The 21,558-nt window shown below is 40.2% G+C and overlaps 2 protein-coding genes across 3 annotated transcripts in view; one reads left to right on the top strand and one right to left on the bottom strand.

Moving 5' to 3' along the window:
• blnk (B cell linker) overlaps nt 1–12,534 on the bottom strand; it is a 50,100-nt gene extending 37,566 nt beyond the window's left edge. The window contains exons 1-2 of one of the 2 annotated variants that reach the window (XM_017696671.2): nt 12,426–12,534; nt 11,943–12,005 (exon numbers count right to left, since the gene is read on the bottom strand). In XM_017696671.2, coding sequence (XP_017552160.2) covers nt 11,943–12,005; nt 12,426–12,494 — 132 coding nt within the window. In that variant the 5' untranslated portion in view covers nt 12,495–12,534. The remainder of the gene's footprint in view (nt 1–11,942; nt 12,006–12,425) is intronic. The other variant, XM_017696670.2, reaches the window with a different exon arrangement.
• Nucleotides 12,535–15,909: 3,375 nt separating this feature from the next.
• dntt (deoxynucleotidyltransferase, terminal) overlaps nt 15,910–21,558 on the top strand; it is a 159,137-nt gene continuing 153,488 nt past the window's right edge. The window contains exon 1 of the mRNA XM_017696493.2: nt 15,910–16,213. Coding sequence (XP_017551982.2) covers nt 16,020–16,213 — 194 coding nt within the window. The 5' untranslated portion in view covers nt 15,910–16,019. The remainder of the gene's footprint in view (nt 16,214–21,558) is intronic.

Below are 21,558 nucleotides of genomic sequence, written 5' to 3'. Positions count from 1 at the left end.
GAAAGTGTCAGAAAGTAGAGATGAGCCTGGCAGCTTCCGCCATGGGGGCCGTGCACGGCCTGCATAATGTATAGGGAGAGGCAGCAGAGCTTGGATTGAAGAAATAGACTAGATTGTTTGAACCTTCATGTCAGTCCTTCTAGGATCAACATAACCCACCAAAATAAATCCCGAAACAGTCAGTGGTGCATTCTGGGAATCAGCCAAACAACTCCACACCTAAACAAGGTGTTTTCTTCTGAACACGAGCTGGTAAAGCCACTGACAGGTGTTATTTTGATGGAGCATTTGTGATAACTCCGGCTTTGTTGAATTAGTTTGACCGGAACAAGGCACTGTTGCAACATGTTTGTGCTTTCCCTTGATTCCCTCCTCCTCTCCACGCTCAGGCAGGGAGCAAGGGAAAATCTCCCACACCTGACTAAAAATCAAGCTTAGCCTTTTGACACGGAATAAAATATCAAATATTTCAGCCGGGCGCCTCCGTGGATCTTGAGAGCCGCTGTGAATTATTTATGTAGAGTTTCTCCAGAAGCCGGAGCGAGACATGAGCCACCCCAGTGGCCTGGAAGCCCCAACTGCATATTAAAGACGAGCGCTAACCCCCCAAAAGCAGGCCACTGTGAGTCCCTCAGCCCCACGCTGAGCACGCAGGCGGCTCCGGCAACTCGCACCCAGAGATTTGAAAGAAGGATTGACCAAGAGCGCTGACTTTGACCTAAATTTCCTCTATGAAGAAATACAAGTCTGCAGAGGGACCAGAAAAAAAAGAATCCTGCTGAGAAGGGGTGGGCAGATCAATAACTTCCAATGATTCATTTTTCGACCCACAAATAAAATTATTTAGACATTCAACTGAGTATCGATTCATTTGAAGGGCCCATATCATAACATTCTTTCTTTCCCAGACTGCTGTTTGGATGAGGTGCAACACAGGGTAGCCAATGAGAACGAAGTTCACTTACATATATTAAAGGTGTAGCCTGTTTAATTCTAAGGGATAAAGAGAGGCTGGAAAATGGTCATATAAGAATATTTTATGATTGTTTCTAATACATACGGCCACATAAATGGTACAAGTGGACCTCACGGGTAAATATCAAAGTACGAGAAAAAACATACAGGATACAGATCCTTTAACCACTCAAAATCCCAGGATTATTACATACTCAGGCTTATTATTCAGAACCTATGGGGACTGGCTGAGCTATCCCTGTTTTAAAAGTGTATAATAAAACTTTGGGCCAGCTGGCAAGCCCTGACTGTTTAAGGGGTTATTTATTCATGTATACGCCACTAATGTTTTATTGACTCTTGAAAAAAAAAATCTGAGTAATAAAAAATCCTTTTCCTTCTGCCCTCTCCTTTCAGTCTTCATATACACAAAGGCACAAACAGTGTTGCAGAGTGAATGATCTGTGGTAACGTGTTTTGGGTGACCATAGTATAAGTTTTTGGTGGACTGGGGGCCAAAAAGACAGTATAAAGGAGCCTAAAGTGAGCACTAAGCTAGAAAGCTAGAAACTCGTTAGCCTTATGTTTTTGCATGTAGCCAGTGTACGTGGAGAACCTCGTAGCATGTTTGCTTTTCTGTGTTGCTGAATGTTGCATTCTATACATATCACAGTGGTTTCTTTACATACGTGGCATGTTGCCTCGCCTTTAATCTCCGCCAAAGCTTTTCGGTGGGCCAAATCAAATGCCCTGATGGGCTAAAGTTTCTCTGTGGACCCCTGCACTAAATAGTACATACAAATAAATGTGGTACATAGATACATATAATCAAAATATAATCTATCTCCATTTTTTGTTTTTGTTTGTTTTTTTTTTCAATGGCAGCTGTCCTTTACATTGTGTCATGATGGATAGAAATGTGCCAAAATGACTTTATAACATAAAATAAAACTAGATGTGCATTTACTGAAGGAACTGCAAGAGTGCTTGAAAAGAGCTGCAAGTGTGTGTGTGTTTCTGTGTGTGTGTGTGTTTCTGTGTAGGTGAACAATACCTCCTTAGGTATGTGTCTGTTTGTGTGTGTGTGTGTGTGTGTGTGTGTGTGAGAGAGAGAGGGAGAGATGTATGTGTTTGAGGGGGAAGGGGGAGAGTCATTCAAATGAACTGTCACTCTGCTATTATGCAGCTCTTAGTGGAGAAGCCTTGTTTGAGTCTGATTTGCACCCTCTGAACAAACATCAGAGTCATAACTCGGGAAATGTTCACTCTATCCCTTAACCAGATAGATGGTGTAAGATAAGACCCCTTGAGGATTATTTTGGTATAATATTGTGTGTGTTGATATGAAAATGTCTGAGTTATGACAAGTTAAACAGTATTGAGAAATTTACATGGGAGTGAATGGGGCAGTTTTCTGTTCTGAACATTCCGATATTCATTCTTATGGGAGGTTTTTAATTTTTAAACTTAATTTTATTAAAATCTACAAATCCGATCAACTCCACAAATATGCAGTTTGAACAGAGTCTGTACGTTAAGCGGTTTGGGCTGTATTAATCGCAGAAAAGTGTGAAAGAAGAATAAGAAGAAGTATGAGAGATAACAACAGAATGCTTTTTCAAGCACCCCGAATAAAACATAAAACATCTTTACATTAACTTCCATGAAGAATGCTTTTGCCTTGTCCTGTAAAGTTACATATTTGGGACAGTGATGATATGGTAGTTATGCAGGTTCATTATTTCCTAAAACTGAGGAATAGACCTTCTAATTCTTATTTATATTAAAAACCAAGCACCGGGGGTCCCGAGGGGCACAACTGTCTAAGTGTTGGCCCTATCATCAAGAGTGCAAGAGAGCACAACTGGCCTTGGCGCTGGTGTCTGTTAGCTGACGTAACAGATCTGGCGGTTGGGAGGAAGTCTGTGTTAGCCTTCACCTTCCTAGCACTGATAGTATCGTGTGATTGGGGGAGTCCTAACCAGTGGGAGGAATTGGAAATGACTAAATTAGGGAGATAATTGGGTAAACAAAAATAAGGCAAGCACCATTGGTTGTTAAGGTTCTTAAACAAAGAATAAAATGTACTTACTGAACAAACTACAGCCCACCATGTATATTAACCTATAGGCTTTTTTATCTCTGACTTGTCTTGGACTCCATAATATTTGTTGTTTTTTGAGTGTGTGGTAATGTGAACATACTCAAACTCAAAACTAAATCAGTGCAACAGTTTCTGTTTAATTTAACCAATTGACATTTGTTTTGGTTGGGTTCATTCAGAGTGCAGAATGCATGATCATTTTCTGTAAATTCCCTCAGAGTCAGAAATCTGTTGGTACACAATGTATCCGGAATGTAATGTTTTACATAACTATGTAATGAGTAATGCAATCACCTAATTTCATTTAAACAGTACAGCAAAATTACAAGGACTACTTTGTATTACAATAGCCTGCATGTATCTCTCTAGCAAGAATGTGTTTTAGGCCTTTTTTTATCTTAGAACTACTGGGAAACAATGTCTCAGGCATCAGGCAGCATATTCATAACCATTTTATCTTATAACTTTCAGTGAGGGAGCTTTTAGAGGCATTAATTGCTGTGGACATCTGGTTGCTTTCTCCACCACTGTGAACATTTCTGACGAAGGAGGTCTCTCTAGACTCATGCATTTCACATCAAACCACTCGGAATGACTTTGTGTACAATGATTTCATTATGCAGAAATTTTGGGAGATTGGCGGAATTCCCGTTCAAGACATGAAGTACTTTTTAGACTCTCAATCTTAAACGGTTAGACTTGGACACGACAAAGGTGGTCTTGATGCCACTATGCTCTGGTGACCGATTCAGAAGCGAGAAATCATTTCAGCAAATAACTCATTTCTAAATGAATCCTACCAAACCGAAGTGAAAATGAAGACCTCAAATGTTCTCCACTAGGAAGAAGAACCACTGTTTGCTTCTCCTCCTTATAACACCACTAATCATGTATATGCTTTTGATTTGTCTTACTTCACTGCAGCACCATATGTTTGGCATGACACCATGATCTGCGAGTAATTCAGCAAACGCTGTGAAATTCTGTGAGGTATATATTATGTTTCATTTAGCTTGCACCAATGGCTCAAATCCAAATGAGCTACTCAGTGAGGATTTACTCGCTTCCTGTGCTCACCTAGTCCCAGGCAATGTTATTTTAATCTACTGACTCATTTGCCAGGCACCCCATAATAGGAGCAGATGGTTAAACGCATAAATGGCACTTGAATATGCAAACTCATTCATTGCGTGTCGTTCTTAGCGCCCACTGAGTGTGACATTATGTACAGTGTGGAGATGACTAGCGTGGAGAGCGTATATCTTCTCTGGTTCACATGCTCACAGCAGATATAAGAGACATACCGCTGAGTTCTCTTTAAAGAAGAACTTTTGACCCTATTCTGGATTTATCTCGAGCCCTGTCTTTGACTATTAAAGCAGGAGAAAGCCGGCGTCCGCAGTGTGAATCATACGACCGCAGTGTGTGTTTCTAGTATGTACACAAACAAACACGCTTTTATAGATTTTTATAGATATATGTGAGAGAGAATCTGATGAAAAATTCAGAAATGAGGGAAATGCAGCCAGGCCCAGGCCAGCACTCTGAATCAATGCCAGTCTGCTCTGCTTGATTCATGTGTGCTTGAATCCTACACAAGGTTTACTTATTCACATATCAAAAGAAAGCTGTTTAAACTTTCATAGTCCTGATTGATTTACCCCACATGGTCCATGTTGACCTTATTCTGGAATGATGAAACTTAAAACTGTGTTGAATGAAAGATAATTTGGAGGATAATTCTTCAAAACAGTTTTGAAATGTTCATGCAGAATGTACTTTTGCACAGCCCCATGCACAAAAGTAATACATTTAAAGGTTCCTGTTTTTGCCTGAAGCTTCTCCTTACATCTTCTTACATCACCCTATAGCAACACAAAACTGGAGCAACTGCATCCATAAAACACCTGAGATTAAAAACCATCTGTGATTATTACTTTAGAGAGAAAATACAGTAGACCAACAGCATTATCAGGGGTAGTACCAGAGATGGGCATATCCCAATATATTCCCACATATTTCAACCCCAGCCTTCTACATTTCACACATTTAAGCTCTAGCTTTTATGCTGTTTTCCTCACTGAAGCTGAGAATTATGTAGAGACTGTAAATAACAAACATTAACAGCAAACAGCTTATTATCAGTTACAAGCTGTACTGTAACAGCTTTCCTTAATAGAATGTATTCATGGTGGGACGGTGTGGCTAGCTGAGTGTACCCAGCTTGAACCCTTAGCAAAAGGGTTGTATATAGTAATGACAAATTTGACTCCTTTTTTAGATGATTTATAGAGCCATTTTAAAAAGGTTCTTTGAATGTTCATGATTCTATACAACCTGCAACCTTCTATCCACCTTTATTAAAGAACCCTTAACTAACCATTTGTTTTAGTTTAGTGACCAAACTGTAGAAATCATGTCTGGTGTGAAAAAATATTGCTCCTTAGACCTCCATTCAAAATGACCTTTTCTGCATCATTGGAACACAGTGCCTGCCCTTTACATTGTGTGAAAATTTCATAAAGAATGGACCAATAGCAATGCACTAAAACTACTTGGAATAAAATATCTTCACATTGACTTACATTAAAAGTTCATGTTTTTGCCCCGTGACCCTGAGGGAGAAGTGGCTTAGAAAATGTGTGTGTGTGTGTGTGTGTGTGTGTGTGTGTTTGTTTTTGCCCTGTCCTGTAAAGTTACCATTTTGGAGATACTTGTTTTTCTTTGGACAACAACAATGTGCATATTAATGAATTCTTTTTTTGTTTCATTTGTTTTCATTCAGAGCATGAAAAAGTATTTTTTCCCCTTGTCTCATGGTTTTTATGTCGCTGCATATGCATAAGTGAGGATCACCAATTTGAAGATGGTGTCATCAGCCAATCATTGTTAACACACCCGTCCTCTGCATTTAGACCTGGTAATGTGATCAGTCACATGAAATTTACTCATGTAACTGGTTCAAAATTGGTGTAAAAGAAGGTCCCCATGAAATAAAGCTTACAGGATTCGGGACAGGTACTTATGTACAGCAGCAACTTTCACTGATTCCACTGAAAAAGTGTTAATGCTAATGACTTTCTCCTGGTAATTTTATAGACATCTGCTAATCCAATGTTTCTCCAGAAGGGTATTAAGGGTATTAAAGCATACTAAGGAGCACTAGTGAGGTCAGGTACTGTTGTCAGGTGATGAATTCTGGATCACAAATATCACTCACAACTCATTCCAAATGTATTTGATGATGCCTGGGAGTATTATAGCCCTCTAGCAGATGCTTGGCATTGCTCATAGTGACCATTGAAACGTGTTCAAGCTATAGTTGAGCACATGTGTCAGCAATTGGTGCACCTTAATGCAGGTCTATTCACTAATTAGAACGGGTGATTGGATACTTTCGGACATACAGCGTACCTCCATGGATATATTGATAAATAAATGAGAACCTCATAGACATCAACACTCCTTTACAGGCATACACACACTTGTATACACTCCTTATACTTGCAAGCTTGTATAAGTTGTTGAGGCCAAGGAGTCTCCAAAAGAATACAAAATGAAACCTAAAGCATGGAGCTCCACTCAGCTGCAGTTAAGCTGTACAAATGTGAAGAGAATGTAGGACAACAGAAAATCTTCCCTGGAGTGGCCATCCTGCTGCAGGCTCTTAAATAGTAAAGCATAAAATCATCCATCTCAAACAGTAAGGCATAAAATCAACAAAGAAAAGCTCTAGAAAAATGTCCAGGGATCTATATGCCTCTGCTAGCAGTGTACATGGCTTTCAGGAAGGCTGCCCACTGCTGAGAACATGAACGCTTGTTTGAAGTTAGTGGATAATCAATCATGAGCGGAACTTTTTGGATGACAAGGCCCTCTAGTGTTTATTAAAAAACTGAACACAATTAACAGCAACAACTGTAGTCACTGCTGAATAAAAGATGAGCAAATGCATGTAAACATTGTACAGGGGGACGTGAGGACGTCTGTCCAATATTTCATCAATAAAAGAGCTATATCTCTCAGGGATTCTATGGCAGGATCTGAACGAAACAGTTCATGAGTAAAGAAAAAACGGAGTTCAGAAAGCTCTGTTAGAAAGTGGGTCACGAATCTTCCATGGTGTTGGGAGAGACAATCAATAAGTACATTGTGCAGTTTAGATGTAGTCAAGCTGCGCTACAGATATAATGAAGTACATGGGCAATTACTGTCTGACCAGCATTTTTTAAGTAACTTTCTGAAAGTAGGTCACTGACTCAGCTAAATGTTACATACAGGTCTATGGAGCTTAAAGGACCCATAATCCTATTATTTTATTTATCTCCATATTTCACTTATAACATTTATGTGGTTTCATGTAAAAATCACATTTCTTTTTACATGACAATTCTCTATGCTCTATTCATCTTATAGAATAAAAAACAGAGACTTTAAGACTGTTGTGTAATTCTAACAAAACACCTGGTGGAACAGCTCTCAATTAATTAAATTCAGAGAATCCAGAGAAATCTCTCAATGCAATGGACAAGGCCAAAAAACAGTATTTGCTGGCAATGATTTTTGGGCCCCCAGGAGGCACTGCATTAAAGATTTGGGCTCAATGACACTTCTGAAAACTAGTGCCTGTGAAAACAGTTTGTCACTCCCTCCACAACTGCAAGTTAAAGCATAAAAAGAAAAAATCTTATATAGACAGGATCCAGAAATGCTGCTGCATTCATTTAAGATGAAGCGCAAATGTGTTCTGTAATTCTTTTTGGAAATGATGGTTGCCACATCCTCTAGGCTAAAGAGGGCAGGGACTGTCTTTCTTGTTATTAGCACACCGTTCACAAGCTAGTATCAGTGATGGTATAGGGTGCACATGGTATGAGTGACTGACATATCTGTGAAGGCACCAATAATGCTGAATAATATGTGCATGTTTTGGAGCAATATATGCTGCCATCCAGACAGCTTTATCAGGCAAGGCCTTGCTTATATCAACAAGACAATGCCATACTGAATTCTGCATGTATTACAACAGCATAACACCATAGTAAAAGGGTCCAGGTGCTAAACTGGCCTGCCTGCAGCTCAGACCTGTCACTCATGGAAAACATGTGGTGCATTATTATTATTATTATTATTATTATTATTATTATTATTATTATTATTATTATTATTACTATAATTTTTATTTTATGTTTTTGAGAAGAAGTGATGCAACACAGTGATAAATATGCCCATGTCTCAATGTTTGTGGAAGATGTTGCTGGCATAATATTCAAAATGGGCATATATTTAAAAAGAAATCACAATTCCAACTTTTTTTTTCTTTGTAGTATTGTCAATTAAATATAGGGTTTAAATCATTTATACATGGTTGCGTTGTTTTCATTTAGATTTTGCAGACTGGTTTTTGGAAACGAGGTTGTGTGCATATAAATGTATGTATATAAATAAATGTTTTTATTATTAGAATTTTTTTTTTAACGTTAAAATTGAATTTTTTCTTCTCCTGTAAAGTTGCTTTTTGGGAACTTAAAACTTTATTCTAACTTGCTGTCCTGTATTGCAGTCCAGGCTAAAACACTCTTTTTAACTTCAGTGTGAACTGAGCGGAACTAAATAAAGATGAAGGTAGATGAATGGAGAAATGTAAATGCTTTGGCTGTTTGTCACTACAAAAACAATGAATTCAAAACAAACTTATATATATTTATATATACATTTATATTTATATTATATATCAGCACTTAAACGTAAGCGTTTAGATCAAGTTCTTTAAAATGACGAAAACGTACATTTAATGGTGTGCCCAAACTTTGGACTGGTATTGTATGCTGACAGTTCTGAATTTAGTCCTGGTGAGTAGAGAACAGAACTCATTTGATGGTTTAATGGTTGTGTATTTATTAAAAGAAGGAGGAAAAGCTGGGCCACAAATATCTTCATACAGTTTCAAAGCACTTTTATCTTATTGCATTGATTCCTGTGATTAAATATTCATAGGAATCTGTATAAGCCAACTTGTATTGAATAAAAGATGCTTGTGGCATAGATGTTTTAGCAGTAACACAAACAAAGCTTTATATGCTTAAGGAGAGGTCTATAATATTTAAGTCTTTAACTAGCTAATGCTTCTGCCTTTTGTGAGCAAAGCTGACTGAAAGGAAGCCTCCACAGTGCTTAAGAGACACGTTATAATGACTTTTAGAGGCTTCCTAATTTCACTTTATGTACTATGCTGTATTCTCAGCTTGCTATGAGTGACTGATCACCAGACTGACCAGCCTATGCTTGAATGAATCTTACTCTTATTTCTTGCTTAACTAAACATGTCATGTTACAGGATGTCCTCATCTGTGACCTCATCACAACATACGGTTTGTACATTTCTTATTGAAGGAAGTGCCTTCATTCTGTAACATCACTTCTGCAATCATGCTCATTTACTTTCTCATCCTTTTTTTAATTATAATTCATGTCATCGCTGTGGCAGCAGTTTCAACTGACAAAAACCTCTTGATCTAATGCCTAGCCCCTTGGGCATTAAATGAACAGAAGAGGTGGATAGAATAGCCATTGACAAGATTAATTAAAGCTTAGTGGCAAACCTTTGTGGCTTTTTCTATTGAAATATACACCAATCAGCCATAACAATAAAACCACTGCATGGTTTCTATACTTATTATCCATTTTATCAGCTCCACTTACCATATAGGTGGACTTTGCAGTTCTACAATTACAGACTGTACTCCACTGGTTCTCTGTATACTTTGTTAGCCCCCTTTTACTCAATGGTCTTCAATGGTCAGGACTCCCACAGGACCAGCACAGAGAGCTATTATTTGGGTGGTGGGTCTTTCTCGCACTTCAGTGACACTGATATGATGGTGGTGTGTTAGTGTGTGTGCAGGCGTAGAGCAGGGGTGCACAACTCCAGTCCTGGAGGGACAGTGTCCAGTAGAGTTTGGTAGCTTCCCTACACAATCACACCTATTACACTTGGCAATCAGGGCCAGAGTTGTGTACCCTTGGTCTAGAGGATGATCAACACAAGCTGTGCACCCACAGAGGAGCTACTGTTACTGACTTTACATCTACAAGGTGGACCAACAATGTGTGTCTAATAGAGTGGACAGTGTTTATAAACTACAGCAGCTCTGCTGTGTCTGGTCCACTTGTTTCAGCACAAAACACACTAACACACGACCACAACGTCAGTGTCACTGCAGTGCTGAGAATGACCTAACACCCAAATAATACCTTCTCTGTGGTGGTCCTGTGATGCTCCTGACCATGAAGTAACAGGGTAAAAGGGGGCTAACAAAGTGTGCAGAGAAACAGATGGACTACAGTCTGTAACTGTAGAACTACAAAGAGCACCTATATAGTAAGTGGAGCTGATAAAGTGGACAATGAGTGTAGAAACAAGGAGGTGGTCAGAATGTTAAGATTAAGTGACCCTTATTAGTCCCACAACAGGGAAATTTCACCTCCGCATTTAACCCATCTGTGAAGTGAAACACCATTTACACTCTAGTGAGCACACACAGACTGGGGGCAGTGAGCACACTTGCCCGGAGCGGTGGGAGCCCAATCTGCAGCGCCCGAGGAGCAGTTGGGGGTTAGGTGTCTTGCTCAAGGACATCTCAATCATGTGCTGTCGGCTCTGGGGATCGAACCGGTGACCTTCCGGTCACGAGGCTGGCTCCTTAACCTCCAGCCCATGACTGTTATGTCTGATTGGTGTATGTACAGACATGACATTCAGAGTCTTTATAAAACTACAGCAACAATTTAGCCTCAAAATCCTCATCAGTGACTGTGACTCTGTTTGGGGTGAGAATCAGGTCTGAAATGATCTCTGCATTGCTGCAGAGCTGCTGCAGCTCCTCAGCAGAACTAGATTTTGGAGTTAATGCATAACTGCTAGTTCACCAACACTTTGACACTGAAGACTGACGCACAGACTGTTGATCATACAGCAATGCAGAAAACAAAAAGAAACAATAATTTGGAGATGAATACACTTTACATTTACATTTATAAATGACTGGTTTCCTGATACGCTTAATCGCGAAAATGAAGTCAGCTTCTCATTCTCCGGCTTTGCGTTCGAATTGTCCCGTTCCACCTTAAATGGTGCAGCAGCACAATCTGGCGACTCAGGCACTGTTTAAGGTAGAACGGGACAATTCCAACATAAACTGCTGTGCCTCCCAAGGTGGTTTTATTATTGCTGAAAAGACAAAATGGCTCTTCTTAACATTTCGGTTGCGACTCCTGAGTTAAGCCTACTAGTAAGGGGTGATCAGCATGTGGGGCACACGCGTGCCCATTTGCTCGAGCTGTCCATGGCTCAATCAGGATTGCACAGTCGCCACCTGCCCAGTAAACGACCACTCTCTACCGTGCTATAGCTACACAAAAGTTTGTAGGCGCTACAGCTACTAGCTACCAATATTTTTAGCTAACTACAAAAAGTAGCCCTCTACTTCGCTACTTCCCCATCCCTGGGTACCAGTTAGCATTATGTCATTATTAGCCATACCAGCATGTGTGGTCCTCTGCATACAGTAACTAAATTATTATTGTCTTCCACTGCTTTTGCTTGACACTGATATTACACTGGAAAAAGTGGTACATTATATTTGCCTCACTGAAATAATTGGCACATGACATATCAACAATATCAAAATGAGCACCAATATTGCCAAAAGCAAGTGACCTGAAGGCCAGAATTGTGTTGATATGTTTTATCTGTGCAGAAATCTTCAATCAAGTAAATTCAATGCATCAACTTTTTCTCTGTTGATCATGCAAGTAAGTTCAGAGGAGAAAAAGAAAGAACATTCAAGATAACTACTGATAACCAGAAATTCCTTCTACCTACCAGAAACCGGCGGCCATCAATCTTCATTTTCTGCACTGTCGTGGCACATTCTCGCATCTTATTCTGTGAGAAACGGGCACAGCATTTCATTTCTACTTCTCTTCTCCATGATGACAAATCTTTCATCCCCAAGACCGAAAGGAACTTCACCACCTTTTCTGCTAATTTGAAGATCATTTTGCACTTCTATGTGAATTGTAAACAATTCCAGTTCACTCCAGTGTTTGTCAGCCTAATCACCACCCGCTGAATCTATAGCGCATATTCAATTACCACTGACAAAAAAAGCTTTTCCCAGAAAATGTGTTCACACACTTAAAACAGAAGCCAATGTGGAGGTGAAGAAACTTGATCATAATTGTGCTTTGAAATTGAAATTATGATCTGTGCTAATTGTCTGAATGCTACTGATGTGTCAGATTAGAGGTTATCCCTTTAAGCCCACAACAGATGACTTCTTGGAGAGTCTTTCTGCCCACTTACCTGAGACAGGTAACTAGCCACCTGTGCTGGACTCCACTCCTCAAACTGCTCCCTGGTTGGCAGACTCATCTCTGCCTCAACTACTCCACAGAGAGATCACAAACTGCTCTGAAAGGAACTGCTGGACCGCAGGGGTTTTACTGTAACTATGCTGCAACCAAGCTTGACATAATGTGGGAGGTGTGGGAAGTTCCTCTTGCGCCAGTGATTGTCTGTCTAACTAACTCTTTCTCTTTATGCTGAGTAGTTCCCAATTCTGCATCTGGAGTTGTCCTGGCTTGCACAATTTACTGTTTTCCTATACAAGAAGAAAGAACATGCTGACCATCAGCATTATATTCTAGGTGATCTTCATATTCTTCTTCATTAAAGACCCTCAGCTGTTTGGCTGGACTAGTAAAAAGCCTGAGCTAAGTCGTTCACATTTGATGTGTTTCTTCATGTGATTTGGCAGAACATCACCCTTTAAAAGCTCGGCTAGAGCAACGCTAGAAAAGGAAATGAAAGGCACAGCACGGTCGCAAGCGTTCACTTACAAAACATTCATATCGTGTTTAGATGCAGAACCGAGCACTTTGAGGTACAGCCTGAAGCACACATAGGGCTAAATTATACCTCGCCTGACTTCTAAGCAACTCTATATTTATGCTTTCACTTCTGATCAGGGCTCAGCTATCACAGGACATGACATGCTGATAGTGTTAAACTGAGCAGCATGCTGTAGGTTATTTCCACCCACAGGACCACCACAGAGCAGGTATTATTTGGGTGGTGGATCATTCTTAGCACTGCAGTGACACTGATGTAGTGGTGGCATGTTAGTGTATATTGTGCTGCTACAAGTGGATCATAGATAGCAGAGCTGCTGGAGTGTTTAACACTGTGTCCACTCACTGTCCACTCTATTAGTCACACCTAACTTGTTGGTCAGAAACAGTAGCTCATTGATTGCAACACAGTTTCTGTTGATCATCCTCTAGTGCTTTGTCAGTGGTCACTGGATGCTGCCGCCAAGACACTGAATATTTCTGGTTGGTGGACTAAGTCCAGCTGTGACACTGAGGTGTTTGAAAACTCTAGCTGCCGTTCGTTCAACCAACCAAATAATACCTGCTCTGTGCTGGTCCTGTGGTGGTCCTGACCGTTGAAATGCAGGCTACTCTAGCTACCATGGTTGTGCAGATCTCCACAACAAAAAGGGGCATTGGTGCAGTAACCAGAAAGCTGAGTGGCACTTTTTATTGAAAGACATGGCTTACTCTGTAAACAGACACCATGTTGAGAGTTACGAGCTTTCACATTCATATTTCCATCAGTGGTCGGTTTCCTCATTCATATAATGTCTCTGTTAATATTATTACTTTTTTTAAAAAATATTATTACTTACATGCTAGAAAAGATAGCATAGACCATCACAGCTGGCCACCAGCAAGACCATCACTTGTGTTTAAGATAACTGCAGACTACTACTAACTAATAATGTGTCTGTGTAATGCACTAATAAAGAAACACTGTACATTAAGCAAAACAACTGATAAATAATAAGCTCGACAGGTTATGTCGTATCAAATATTACACTTCAAATATTTCTACCATTGAAGAGAAAGGTTAACCCAGGGTGAGGTGTTTGTATGGTGGAGATATTGCTTCTGTGCTGCACGTGTACAAGGTTAGGCCATTTGTCAGCCAGGCTGGGTTTTACTTTGGATGGAAGCCAACCCAAGCGCACAGATGAGAGATTGGGAGGAAGTGGGCAAAGAATTGCACAAAAGCAACAGCATGGCACCAGTTAACCTCACATCACTGAGCTAATGTTTCCTAGCGTCATTGTTTAACACACACACACACACACACACACACACACACACACACACACACACACACACACACACACACACACAGTTTAAAGATGGAGCTAGCTAGTCATCAGCTCTCTACAGCTGGGGCAAAGGGAAAGTGACCAACAGTGAGCCGGTGTCATGTCTTCTTCTGCTCTCATTTCTATTTCAGCTCAGTTAAATCCTTCTGTTTTTGATAGCAAGTTCTGTGCATGAGGGTCCTTTCCTACAGATGTGTGTTTAGAGCTTTTACGCAACACCTCTAGCCTTTTCTCATGGTCTAGTATCTATTTCACCATATATGTGTGTAAGTGCAGGCAAGTCATCAAACTGAGTGCAAGAATGTTATTTTTCAGATTAGTTTGTGTGTTAATATATTGTTTTCCTGGCATTGATTATAGGAATGTGCTTAAACTAGTTTTCAATGTGTATTTTCACACATTGTCTTTTGTCTGTCTTCACTGCAACTGGGTAGTCTGATGTTCCATTTAAAAAATGTCATGTTTGTCTGTTTTGTCAAAACAAGAGCATTTGAAGTGAAGGAGTCAGGCGTAGGAGAGTAGCTGTTGGTTTACCATATGAAATGAATTCCATGAGGCTGTACTAGAAATGAAATACAATTCCATCAAATTATATCTCCAATGTTAATTGTAAACTCTAATTATTGTTAATAATTATTGTCTAATTATTACTGGCTTTAAAAAGCAATGAGTTTGCTCGACTATAAAAACACTATAAAAAAAAAACACTATAAAAGTTTCTCTGTTATTTGTTTGACACACAAGTTGTGTCATGCTTTGCACCTGCCTTGATAGCAGGAGATGATTGTCACAACTGTGAGTTCATGTTTCAGCATCCTTAAAAGGAAGAGAAAGAAGAAGAAGGAATAGAAGCAAGGGTACGAAGCCCCAGAAGAAGAAGCAAAGCATAGATGCAGGAACCATGAAATATTGAAGACAGAAGCAGAAGAATAAAGAGAGCAAAAAGGCCCTGACTGACCATTCCCACATATGTTGCTTTGTGGCTACTGAGTAGCTAATGAAGGGTTCCATCTTCGATGATGTGCTCATTAGCTGGCTGGAGCAGATGGACAAACTAGCAGGAACAGGATAAGGTGCTGGGCCACATATGGGCAGCGGGTGGGGGGACGCTGCTGGACATCAGTGGACAGCTGTGAAGGTCCATAATGGTGATGAGTTACCCAAAATCCCCTAGAGAAACAGGCAGAACAAAGCTTTAGTCAGACAAGCCCAGCATGACCAGTCTCTGTCCCACATAGATTCATGATGTAGCTATGCACTTCCACTTCCACTGGTCATATTCACTGTTCCTATTTTTGCTAAGTTCTTAGCATATTGTTCTCTTTTGTACACAGGCTATATGGAGAAATGATCTTTAGCACTTTAGTAATTTCAACCACATTCACATGAATATTACACCTCCTCAGCCCTTACCCACCCATCCCTCTGCTGTTTTCTTCTCTGGTCTCAATTCATCTCCATTACTTAACCCTGGTAGTTAAAATGAGTGCCAAATCAGGAACACCTGTTTCTAGTCTCTCTTCCTCTATGCCAAGTCACAAACACACACTCCACCACGCCAACTGCCAGTTCTCTGCCTCAAAGAAAAATAAGACATTGATGCCATCACCATTGCAGGAGAGGAGTCTACTCTGAGTGTATCATTAACAAAGCATAACCACAATATTACTGTCACAATCTGAAAGTGTCTTCGAATTCTGCTAATAATATTCAAGATGTTTCAGACGACCCTTTCGACTCTTTTGAGGAAACGCCGGCGACCTGAATCAACCCCTGTTCATCCTCAACAGGGAATGAAGTTTGGGGAGGTGACCATGTACCTGGTGGAGAGAAGAATGGGCACAAGCAGGAGGAATTTCCTGACCAGCTTGGCCAGGTCAAAGGGCTTCTGTGTGGATGACAACCTGAGGTATGATGCCAAGTTACAAATACATTTATATTTATGGCATTTGGCAGACACTTTAATCCAGAGCAATTTACAGTTTAGTCATGTTTACATAGAATGGTGAATGTAACTTGTTGCCCAAGAACTCTTGTTGGTAGAGGCTGGTGTATCTGCCAGAATGAGGAATCAAACCAACCCCAGACACCCGCTATGCTCTACCGCTTACTTTACCCCTTACCAAGCTACGGGAGAGTCAGTGGGCCCAACGTTATATTATTCACATCTATGACCTAAGAAAAACTCCATTAGTTTATGAAAAGTTTAAAAGCTTCATTAGAAAAGCTCCATTAGTTATTCATTAGCAGTTAATGAATAATAATCCGTAGTATGTAATAAGCCTGAAATGTCAAGGGGTTAACCTTATACTGAATTATAAGCCATTAATAAGCCGTAGGGGTAAAAAATGGTGGATGACTACAGGCACAGTTCACTGGCTTGGTTAGAACTGTGGTTTTAGTCATACATTGTAAGCTTTTACTCCAGGAAATGTTGATTAGTTGCTGATTTGATTGACACGAGGCACACCGCTCTAAGAATTCTTTTCATACAGTGTTGTACAAGCTGCCAGTCTGAGGTTCGTTCAATTTTTATGCAAATCATAATGATAATGTGAAGGTATTTAGCCTCGTTTCTAAGAACACAGAAATTATGACAGCATAATAACAAAGAAGATGAAAATCTATCAGTCTCTGCGAGGTGTGACAGGGTAACTAGCTGCTACAATCAACCGATTGCTTGAAGAAATGACATTTGCGAACTCTGCAAGCTGAGAACATTTGCACATGAACTGGTGGTGCAGCATCTAATTTCAGTCTTTTTTATGCTGATTGCACACAGAACAGCCTGTAAGAAGAGGTCAAAGACAGCATGTATAAAGTGTGACCCATAATAAAATGAGGGTATGGCTCCCTGTCCTCCTCTATTTCAAAGCTTTGTTATCTGGGTTTTTGCATGCCTTTGGATGCTAGCTGAGGGTAGTAGTCCTGCCTGGCTGGGGCTGATACTAGCCTGCTTTCTGCCAGTTGGTGGTGGGTGCCAGGCCTGCACAGCTGGCTATTGGCAGCAGTGGGAGTTGTTTTGGGCAGGCTGGCATAACCGCAGCCAACAACTCACTGTGGCATAGCGTGCCATGCACAGCTGAGGGATGGCACCATTCCCAGAAATGCAGCTTGAACTCCTACAGTACCCCAACACCCAATGAGCTATTGTCTAAAGCCAACCACAGGAAACAGGCTGAAAGAGACGCAAACTGACATTTTACAAGCCAGTAAGGATTAGATATCAGTGGCAGTTTGATAATACATTGGCCGAATCTAAATCCCACTGGTGTTACTGAGAAAACAAAATGGATTAAAATGCACACACACACACACACACACACACACACACACACACACACACACACACACACACACACACACACACACACACACACACACACACACACACACATATCTATATCTATGGACTACACAATTCAAGACAAAAACAGAAGGCCTGGCATTGGTTTTATGTTTGTACAGAGCAATGCTGAAATTTCCATGTGAAAGACAGGGGGCTAGTCAGGGTGGGGTTGGAAGTGGTGACTTACCCACAGGACTTTTTCATTGAGGAAATCAACGTCCTGGACTTCCGAGCCTTCTGAGAAACTAGATAACATAAGACGAAACAATATTCCACATTTTAATATTTTACACCTGCTACATTTGTTAAGCTAAGCTTTCACCTCATGTAATCTACACTGTATAAGAATAGACAATGCCTTACTATTGTTTTATAGAGGCTTATATAAAATACAATTATGTATGCAATACCTCTTATTTATCTTAATCCCACTTCACTGTCTAAAACGACACTGGAATCATGCAAAGGTAAAACATTTTCATCAACAGGCTGTTTTCACGCTGTTGTGCTGACTAATGAATTATTAATGATAAAAAACAGACCCATCTTCCTTAATGTATTTCTTCAGCAGAGTTCGGAAAGCATTATTCAAATGCTGCTTAAGGTGAGTTCCTGAGGTTGAATCAATGTGCTGTCCAGCACATCAACTACTTCCACCACTGCAGCCCGTATGCATAATCACACTCTTATTTCAAATTCGATCAGTATAGGTGAGGATAAAAGTGCTTCATATTGTTATTCTTAGAATTATTAACCTGAGGCATTTGCTATTGTACTCATGTATTTAATTTAAACATGCATTTTAACCAGCCAGGGTAGCTAAGTACCACAGCTGTCCTAGTATAGTTCACATAGGTTAACAATGGCCTATTTTTCCACTGCAGGCCCGAATGGTTCTGAGCATGCAGGGTAACCGTTCCAGTGGTGTTTCCACATGGACACAGTTTAACACGGAGTGATAAAAAATCTAGCCACAGAACCGTTTGGTGGGATGACGTAATGATATAGCTATATGCTGATTGGTAAGCACCATTTAATACATATCAAAGCTTCAATGTAACACCAATTTCTTAATATTAAACGGCACTGATAACCAGGAGAGAGTAACTGGTTAGTGTTAGCTTAGTTGGCACGCAGCCAGCTCTGCTCACCACAGAACAGGTTTGATTCTGACCGAATCAAACAGAAGCTTTACTGACAAAAATTCCGATGATAATGACTCATCTCTGAAGAAGCGAAGTCGGGCGGTTGATGCTATGCTGCCTTCAAGTCCTCCTCAGAAGTTCCTACTTAGGACTTCGTAGGTCATAAGTACGATGTGATTTGTGTTCAAGTGGTTTGGTTGGACTACACTGTATTCGTTCGTCTGCCTTCACACACATAAGAACTTGAGTGACATGCCATTCTTAATCCATAGGGTTTAATATGATGTCGGCCCACCCTTTGCAGCTATAACAGCTTCATCTTTTCTGGGAAGGCTTTCCACAAGGGTTAGGAATGTGTTTATGGGAATTTTTGACCATTCTTCCAGAAACACATTTGTGAGGTCAGACACTGATGTTGGATGAGAAGGCCTGGCTTGCAGCCTCTGCTCTAATTCATCCCAAAGATGTTCTATCGGGTTGAGGTCAGGACTCTGTGCAGGCCAGTCAAGTTTTTCCACACCAAACTAGCTCATCCATGTCTTTATGGATCTTGCTTTGTGCACTGGTATGCAGTCATTTTGGAACAGGAAGGGGCCGTCCCCAAACTGGAAATTTCATGACTGTACACAGGTGGCATCCTGTCATGGCATCATGCTGGAATTCACTGAGCTCCTGAGAGCGACCCATTCTTTCACTAATGTCTATAGAAGCAGTCTGCAGGACTATGTGCTTGGTTTTATACACTTGTGGCCATGGAAGTGATTGGAACACCTAAATTGAATGATTTGGATGGGTGACTGAATACTTTTGGAAATATAGTGTAAGTTGGAGTGACAGATGGAATCAAATTTATTAAGGCTAAGATACTACACTTTTTAGAACCAAAATGTGGTATTTTAACTACATCAATTAAACATTTACTTACTGGAAAGAAGCTTTAATGCTCATAACTGCAATTATTGCCTAGGCTACTGTGTAGAAGGACATAAAAAGTAAACCTAATGAAGAGCAGCCACTGTTCTTCACTGACCAAGTTCACAGTTCAAAGATTATTAGGAATACTTTAGCCAAACAGCCAAATTGTGAAAAATGTTCTTTTAACCTTGTAATAGATATTTTAAAAAGCTATGTAAAATACTTTATCAGAAATAAAGTGAAGCAAAAATAAAATGGCTCAATTATATTAAAAATGCCATCAAAAGATACTTTTTACCTCAGCCTACCCATCATTTATACAAATCATTTGACTCATTTGAACAGCAACAAATATTTGAACAGGTGTTTACAAATAGAGACTGTAGAACCGAATCCTCTATGACTATTTGTGCTACAGATCAAACACAGATAACAATAGTTATGTTTGGTTTTTGGATAAAGAAGAGGCGTGGCATGTTACAGCTTTGATTTCAGAGGGTTCAAACATCAAAAAGATCAAACGGAGTGGAAGGTATTTGACCATTCAATGTACAAAACTAGCTTAATTTTAAGGAGGCACAGGAGAAAGATTAGAAGTGGTCCAAAAGTAATCAGTAAATGACTTTTTAAGTAAAAGATTACCTGTGAGAGATTAAAAGTTCACTTCAGAGTCGTTGGAGGTATTAGCCTCATGCTGACACCACCATGCAAACACAACCCAAATACAGTAGCTGTTAATAATAGTGGGTCACATATGCTGCCCTAAAAAAGAGCAGAGACAACACGAGGACTGAAACTAAGAAACACAACTTCAAAGCAAGTGTGTTACCGAAACGTTCACACACTCTCTTGTTTAAAAAAACTTTTGACATACATGACTTTTGACATACATACTTTTGACAAAAATAAAGCTGATCTTCCCCCACTTGATTTCAGTCGTAACTCAGTTATGACCCAAACTGCATTTGCTGTGTTTCGCCTTTATACTGCAGTCTGCAACTCTTTCAGATCTCATAGCCATGGTTACCTGCTAGAGACAAAGACTGATCAAGATTAAAGCACAGAGAACATAATATTCTGCAGAGCTGAAGTACTACTGCACATGTAAATCAGGCCGCAGTCTATTTGGGCTTAATATTTATTGAAAAACCACGGCCTGTGGTTTATGCAATTCCACTCTTTGTACAATGAAACAGCAAAATGAGAGGAACTTCTCTGCGAGGGATTTGGCTCACCTGCGGTTCATCGGATTACTATAATACACACAAACAAACAAACACACACTCACATGCCCACACATTCCTGCCTCTTTCGTTATCTCTTCCAATTGGAACGTCCAGGGAGTTGTGGCTGTTGTACTATTCTACCTCTCTGGGACTTTAGTGGCGGAGCTGTACACTAGGGGTAATTATGCACGGGTGACTGCACTCACTGGCACTGTAATTAAACAAAGCAACAAACACAAGGGTGGCTGGCACATGGGATGGCTGCGGCGGATGTTTGTGTGTTCATGTAGGTGTGTGTGTGAGAGATTTGACTGCTGGCTTTCTTCAGACTCCAGCTTCTGTTTTCAGTGATGGGAATTCTCTGGTGCTCATGCTTCCACAGTGGTGGCAGAAAGTTGGAAATAAATAGTCATAATAAGTGAGAGTGGAATAAAGGGATGAGTAAGAAGATTAATGGCACTAAGGCCTTGCAGAGACATGGCGCAGACATTTAAAAATCTGTGTGGTGCTAAAATATGTTGCAGCACTAAGAGAATCTTTGTAGTTGCATGTCATGTCAAATGTCAGATTTGAATATTATCTGCTTAGAAGAGGTTTTGTTGGGTTATATTTATGGGTG

The sequence above is a fragment of the Pygocentrus nattereri genome, chromosome 5 (assembly GCF_015220715.1).
Source record: "Pygocentrus nattereri isolate fPygNat1 chromosome 5, fPygNat1.pri, whole genome shotgun sequence".
Classification (NCBI taxonomy): Eukaryota; Metazoa; Chordata; class Actinopteri; order Characiformes; family Serrasalmidae; genus Pygocentrus; species Pygocentrus nattereri.
Note: the sequence above shows the minus strand (reverse complement) of the source record. Positions and strands in the feature narration are given on the sequence as shown.